This window comes from Pistacia vera, unplaced genomic scaffold (genome assembly GCF_008641045.1).
Source record: "Pistacia vera cultivar Batoury unplaced genomic scaffold, PisVer_v2 Contig184, whole genome shotgun sequence".
Lineage (NCBI taxonomy): Eukaryota > Viridiplantae > Streptophyta > Magnoliopsida > Sapindales > Anacardiaceae > Pistacia > Pistacia vera.
This window is the reverse complement of record NW_022195938.1, coordinates 803,607-811,332: the sequence shown is the minus strand read 5'-3', so window position 1 is coordinate 811,332 and position 7,726 is coordinate 803,607. Positions and strand designations below refer to the sequence as shown.

General features: G+C 40.8%; 1 protein-coding gene across 1 annotated transcript; it reads right to left on the bottom strand.

The window, feature by feature from the left end:
- Nucleotides 1-229: 229 nt before the first annotated feature.
- LOC116126863 (putative pentatricopeptide repeat-containing protein At2g02150) lies at nucleotides 230-3,610 on the bottom strand. Its single transcript, XM_031412541.1, has 2 exons — nucleotides 833-3,610; nucleotides 230-563 (listed from the first exon to the last, which is right to left on the bottom strand). Exon 1 carries the CDS (start codon nucleotides 3,506-3,508, stop codon nucleotides 1,202-1,204), a length of 2,307 nt encoding a protein of 768 aa, XP_031268401.1. The 5' UTR covers nucleotides 3,509-3,610; the 3' UTR covers nucleotides 230-563; nucleotides 833-1,201.
- Nucleotides 3,611-7,726: the final 4,116 nt, after the last annotated feature.

Here is a 7,726-nt window from a genome sequence, read left to right as displayed (position 1 = left end):
AGTATGGTAGTTAATACACTCGTAAATACGTATAGTATTATTCATTATTTTAAGGGCCGTTTGGGGAAGAAGAGCTTATAGGATTGGAGACTATAAAAATGCAAAAGGGTTTTCTAATACTAATTTATCAAAAAGGGAATTAATCTACAAGAATCAAGTCAAAGATTTATTAGAAATACAAAACTTGCATAACTTAAACCAAGAGAAAAACATGATCAAAGATACCATTTATAAAATAGTTTTTGTAAGCTAAGTTCTTGGTTAATTTCATTCATCACCAATGAACCAAATTTACAAGTAAATGTAGATCCTAAATTTGATAAGCAAGATATAACTCTGGATTGAAACATAAAGAATATCAGAGACTAGTAGTGCACAGCTACTTGGAACTACACAAATAACTCTTCTCCAGCTGAGTAAATTTTGACAACCTCATTCCACAAGTTCATCTCCTTCACATTCCATTCGGATTTATGTATAATTTATCTGTCTCCACTGAAGCTTTAACCCCACTTCTCCAGCAAACACAAAAGAGTTCTATGGCATCCTTGGAGTCCAAAGCCCTACCAAAACATGAGGAAGTTGGATGTCCAACTAACCTTCCAACTTCAGAATTACCCAGCTGCAATAAAATATCTATGAAATAAGTCCAGGAGAAGCACTGTATCAAGAATAAGAAAAATATAATATGCCACAATATTTGAGTAATGAAATTTACTCAGTTTCGTTTCCCCCCATTTTTATGCTACTTCTTTTAAAGTTTATTATGACCACATAGCTCGCATCATATATTACAAATGGAAACCAGAATAAATCAAAACTTACCACTCACCTGAAAAAGAAATTTAGGCATTTTGTAACTGGAAACCAGAATAAATACCATGTCTGTGCTCAAAGTCACTAAAACTCACTCCAATACTGCAAACTTAAATGTCTCCAAGTAACAGAGTTGGCATCATGAGAGCAAAAAGGAACTTTTGATATGCATAAAAAGATGTCCAGTGAGAACCCTTTTTAACAAACCAGCAACAAATATAATGTTTGCATTGAGTCAATCCATCCAGAAATAAGTATTTACTAGAACTTTGTATTCCTTGTGTACTTATCCCCCGGGATTAAAAAAATTAAAACACTTTCTGCTTCCCAAACATCTTTCTGAAAAGCATTAGAAAGTTACTGATGATCAAGACTTTTTACCCTTTCAAGCTTGTATATTAGGAACCACGTTATTGCTAAATTGCAGCAATAGACCCTTTTTTACCATTTCATTTTGCAATTCATCAGCTTCATCTCTATTTCCTAGCTCATAATACTTCTTTAGCAGAGAAATGCAAAGTATCTCATCAGGTAGTATACCCTTGCCAATCATCTCATCAAAAAACACTCTTGCTTGCCGCAATTGACCACATTGAGAAAATCCCCAAACTAAGGAAGTATAGGCATGCAGATCAAGTTCCATACCCACTTCAATCATTCTGTTATGCAAAGTCAAAGCTTCCTGAAAATTTCCATGTTTCAAATTTCCATCTATCAGAGCAGTGTACGCAATTTTATCAGGAATCATATCTTTTTCAAGTAATTCATCAAACATCTTTTTTGCTGCTTCAATGCAATTATTTTTACAAAGACCATCAATCAGGGCCGTATATACTGCAACATTTGGTTGCAAATTGAACTCTGGCATCCTACTGAAATAATCAATTGCTTCTTGGACCAATCCCCTTTTGCACAAACCATCAAGTAATACACAAAATGTGACAACAGTAACTTCAATACCCGAGTCCTGCATATCATGCAGCAAGCCCAGGGCCTCTGAGGTTTTTCCAGCCTTCAAATGAGCATCCATGAGTGTTGTGTATATGACAGGATTTGCACTCAGACCATACTCCTTCATTTCCCTTATTAAAAGCTTCGACTCGTCAAGTTTACTTTGAGTGCACAGGCCCCAAATGATGGTTCCATAAAGCAACAAGTCTGCTTTGATGTTTTTTTCCTTCATTTCTTTGAAAAGATCCATGGCAGTCTCCAACTTCTTAACCTTAATATAACCATGAATAAGGGCAGTATAAACATTCTGGTTAGGAGTTACTCCAGCTTCAAGCATTGCTCTAAATACTTTTTCTGCTTCCTTCATCCTCCCTCCTTCACAAAGACCATCCAATATGCTTGTATAAGTAACAAGGTTCAACTCAATGCCAGCTTGTAACATCTCATTAGCCAGCTTCAAGGCTTCATTCAGATTACCTACTTTGCAATTTGCATCAATCAAAGAAGTATATGTGAATTCATTAGGTAAAAGACCTATACGTCTCATGTCAACAAAAAATTTAATTGCCTGTTGCATCATCCCCTCCTGGCATAAAGCATCAATCAATGTGCTATATGTTACAACATTTGGTTTTAACTCGTTGTTCCTCATCTCACTGAAAAACATAAATGCCTGAGGCATTCTGTCAACTTTACAAAAACAATTTATTAAAGCATTGTATGTTATTACATCAGGCTTACAACCCACATCCTTCATTTCTTCAAATATACATATGGATTCATCCAACAACCCAACCTTTCCACAACCATCAATAAGAGAATTATATGTTACAATATCAGGGTTTAACCCCCTCCGTTTCATTTGCTCAAACAAGCTTCTAGCAGTTTTCAAATCACCTTCTTTGCACATATAATCTATCATTATATTGTACGTAAACACAGATGGATCAATCCCTGCCCCAACCATATCCTTTAAAAACTCCATTGACAAGTATCCCTTTCCTGACTTTGAAAGCCTATGCAAAAGTGCATTACAAGACCGCGTTTTTGGCAAAACCCTAAACCTCTTCATTTTTGAAAAGCACTTATTGGCTTCCTCAAGCATTCCTAAGTCAACCAAACTACTAAACAAAGCATCAAAAACACCAAATCCCCAACCACAAACATTTCTTTTTGACCACAAAACATCAAAAGCATCAAAACCAGGTACTGCCCGGTTCGATAAAATCAATTCCTTAAGAGTATTATTAGCATCAAAGTACATCCTAGCATAAAACAAAATGTGAACCAATATGCAATAGGACTCTGTGGTGTGGTAAAACCCAGTTCGGGTTTTTGCCCATTTAAAGAATTTGAATGCTAAAATTGGATCTTGCTTTAACTCAACCAAAACCTTGGAAACCCATATGGGCGCCAATGCTGAATCGAACAAATGAATGATAATTGGCGCGTCCCATTGGTCTTGTTGGATGATATTCCGCATGGAATCCCTATTTATATCTAGAAAAAGACTGTTGGGATTTGTTTTAGAGACAAAAGGGTATCTGATAATACAGAGAAAACTAGTGAACCAAATTAAAGGGCAAGAAATAAAAGAATCAGGAGAGAAACGAGTAGGGTTCAAGGAGAGAGAAGGGCTTACTCTGTGAGGGATTCTACGACTGATGGAGAAGAGATTGCGTAAAGAGAAAAACATTTTGGAGAAGAAACAGAGAGCAGCTTCAAATACAAGTAGTTTCATTTTTCAAAAAGGAGCCGTAGCATTGCATTTGCTGGTGTTCAGAGGGATTCATATATAAATCATAATCAAAGCTTACTTATTAGGGTTTATAGGAAGCGGTAATTGTTTGAGATTCTTCAGTTCGCACTTTTAAATGGGGCCTGCCCGGGTATTCATTACACCGGCCCGACCCCGGAAAATAAGGCCCGGGTATCAACAAAAAAAATTGTCGCTTAAAATAAAAGTAAAAAACTAAAGGGTATGTTTGATTTATTATTTTGGATAAGATTTTGGGGATAGTATTGGGTTGTTGGATAGGAGAGTATTATGAGGTAAACTTTAAAAATTTATAAAAAAGCCCTTAGGTTTACTAATTTAATTAAAGACCCTAATATATAAAATGACAAAAACACCCCCACCACCTACAGTACCAGATTCCGGCCACTAGAAAATTTCGTTACGACACAGACTGGTCAGATCTATATCGTAACGCGTCGTTATGGCCTTTTCCGACCAGATCCACCTGGAAAAGACCAGATCTACTAATTGTTGTGGCTACGACAGCTAGAAAAGGCTGAAACGACGGCCATCTTTGGCTGTCGTTGACGGCAGATCTAACCTTTTCCGACTAGATCCACCAAATCTAGCCATTACTAGCTATTTCTGGTGGCTGTGTGACTATTGTGATAGATTCCGGCTACCACCGGCAGTGGTTGTCGGAATCTGGCAAGTATTGGTGGTGGGGGTGTTTTTGTTAGTTTTTTAACTTTTTTTCTGGGGGGTATTTAATGAAATTAATAAACTTATAGGGTCTCAATGTAATTTAAAAAAATAGACTAATATTTTGGGAATAACGTGCCAAACAACATTTAAAAAATAGGATTGGGAATATGAATAAAAACAATAAGCCAAACGCACCGAAAATTTTTCCTTTACAGTTCTTCACTCTTGTCCATAAACTGTCAAAATTGAGTTCGTCGTATTGAAAATTTTATAAGATGTCCATAATATGTTTCCAAATAACCATGACTGTTACTGTTGATGCACGATTTTGACACCAACTAAAAGCACGCGTGAAATGTTGAGTTGCCCCCAAAAGACACACGTGAAAGGTTTTTAGAAAAATGAAAGTAAATGCAGTGAGAAAAGAGTTTTAAAGTGGTTCGGATGCTAAGGAAGCAAATCCTACATCCATTGATATTTTTATTTATGATGATGGTCAGGTCGCTTTAGACGACTGACTTTACACTGATGATACAAAGTATCGAAGATTGTCTTTTCTAGAGAGATGTTTTTTTTCAAGAGTAAAATGTGCGAATCCCCTTAATGAGAGAGGAACTCCTATTTTATAGTGGGATGTCTTGAGGCAATCGTCACTGAATCTGCAAGTTGGTGAGATGATCTGTGCAAATCCTTTGTTTAGAGTAATTCACGTGATTTGTCGCAGGGGTTGGACACGCGAGATCACCATATCTCTTTGCTGGCCTGACGTGCACCCATTACTCTGACGGAAGGAAGCTGTGGGTGCCACCGTGATCACACGAAGTAGCTGCGTCAGGATGGCCGTAGGCTCTTCCTGAGGCCTGACCTTGCGCACTTACTAGGGCGCCACGTCAGCCCTAAGTTCTCAGGCATAACAGAAGTCCCCTAGTTTTTAAGGTTCGAGAACTGAACCTTGGAAACTACTAGTCATGCCGCAGTTGGATGATTCCCGGAGATTTTGGAAATTCCAAAAATTCTGGAAACCCTGACCTGCTTGAAAGTAGGTCGAGATGGAACTTTTTCGAGAACGACCTCACATGTCCATTGTTTGCAGGGGACGAGCGACCTGGTTTCGTCAGACATCACTTGTTGTCGTTTTGCCATGGGTGCATTTAATGAAGCAGTCCCTGTGCTGGCAGACGTGCCCTGGGCGTGATAAATGCCTGCCAGATGCATTAAATGCGTTGTACGTTGACACAGTACGCCTTATCAGGACATTAAATGCGCAATATGTTGGAACGACGCCCTTTACCAGAGCATTAAATGTGGATTTGAAATGCAATTAATGCTTTGAGAAAGAGAGAATGTCTGTCGTTTGGGCTTTTCAACGGACGAGATGAAGGTTTGACTTTATCCAGTCGTGACGCTCACTCTTCTCCGCTGATGCACGACACGTGGCTGTGATCAACAGTGGGAAACCTTTGTCGCCCAAACGTCGTTTCGATTCTGAGAAACCCAAGTGCCGATTCATATGCTATAAAAACCTCGAGTCGTTCTCAGGCAATGTTACCAGAGCCCTTTTTTTTTCTTTTTTTTTTTTTCTTAGAGAGTAAAGGATTTGCGCAAACTTGGAATTTCTGTCTTTCAAACCAGCGTTTTCAAGCATTCGAAGCGGAAGTCATTCTCACACTCTGTACGATAAGAGCTTCTCCCTGTTTCTGTTTCGTTATTTTCCATGGTTGAGTGGCGTCTGTCTTCCGGTAGCCTATCGGAGACGAGATGCTTAGGCCTAGTTCGAGCCATGAATGGCGGCTCGAATCATGCTGTTAGGGTTTCCTTTCGGATTTTGAGAGTTTGTTTTCTCCCACATCATCATACGAAATAGCGTACGATGGGTAAATGACCCTTCTGCTTGTCGCTTTTTGCAGACTGGCAAGATGGACCCCTCAACAACCAGATCCAAACAGGGAATCAGTTCGTCCCCACAGGATGCTCCAAACATCCCTGTCGAGGTCTTCTCGGTGCTTACCAGGGAGGAGCTCGAAAGGGTAGTAAAACAATACGCTATCGAGGTGGATGTTTTCCTCGACGTGGCGCACTCATCGCGGTACCCACTAAATGGTCTGGCTGCGGTTTCCGAGGAGATTATCAAGGGTGGGGGACTGATCCCCTTCCACCCTTTTATCAGGTCACTTTTGGACCACTTCGGGGTTGCGCCGATGCAGTTGACCCCGAATGCATACGTCATTGCTGTTGCAATGTATATCGTGTGCCAAGAGAACGGACTAGGCAAGCTAACCGCGATGGAGGTCAGCTACTCTTATTATTTAAAGAAGAGTAAGGACAAGGATTCCTACTTTGTCCAGGCGACCCACTATCGCCGATGGGATACATAGCTATCCGAGTACCGCGGGTGCCTACGAAACGAAGTTTTTCTTCTTTCGTTATGATGGCCATTGCCGCTTCCAGGATTCGAGTAGGTCCCTTTTCTTCTTTTTTTTTTTTTTTTTTTTTTTTTTAAATGCGCTTTTCTAACGACCTGGTTTCTTTCTGACAGTTAACAAGACGACTGACCTAGGGCTGCTCTTCGATAGAGGTAGGATCGTGCATTTCGACTCCTTACCAAAGGATCAACGTGACGTGAAGAAACTCGTGACGACCGCGAGCTTGAGGAAATACGGTTTCTTTAACGTAAACGCGTCGCTAGAGCTCCCATTGAGTAAATCTTGCTAACTGACCCCTTCTTGGTTGTGAAATGAGATATTTTTGCTAACGATGTTTTGCATACAGCGACCATGCCTCCGAAGGAGTCAGAGCAGCCGCGACGAAGGCATGTCAATTTCCCTCGGACAAAGAAAGGCAAAGCAACGGAAGCTGCTTCGACAGTCCCACTGGCTGAAGGCGCGACGTCGGGCCTGCCGGCGCAACCTTCCGAGACTCCTCATACGCAATAGTCAGAGGACATACCAACACGAAAAACGAAGGCTTCCAAGCCGTCTCCTGCTCAGCCGAGGTTGAAGACAACGACCCAGCGAAAGAAGAGGAAGCAGATTCAGGTCAAAGAATCAGACACCGAGTCTGAGGACAATCAATCAAAGAGGTCGCGGCCGGATGCAAGTAAGTCAGGCAAGGCGCCTATAGACGACACAACGGCTGTTGAGGCCGCGAAGAAGGGTACCCCAGTGTTGGACTCGTTGGGAACCTGTCGGAGGATCTGTAGCCGGTGGTATACGCCCTGTTGGAATGCAGACTCTCGGAATCTTTCGAGCAGTTCGCAAGTTCCAGCGATGTGGACTTAATGTCCACATCAGTCCAACACTTGAGCAAGGTGAGCGAATTGTCTTCGGCGACGATTTCCCTTAGCTTCTTTTGATTAGCTAACTTTTTCTTTCTTTGTTCGAAGGCTCTTCTTTCCATGCGAATGTCCATGGAAAAGGTCCAACTGGGAGCTGCGAAGGGAGGTGTTGCTCTGAAGGAAGAGAACGCAGTGCTCAAGCGAAGCTTGGAAGCTGCCAAAACATAGAGAAACTTGTCTTC

Bases quoted from the DNA above. Each gene is read 5' to 3' on its own strand.
- LOC116126863 (XM_031412541.1), bottom strand. From the start codon at position 3,508: ATGAAACTACTTGTATTTGAAGCTGCTCTCTGTTTCTTCTCCAAAATG.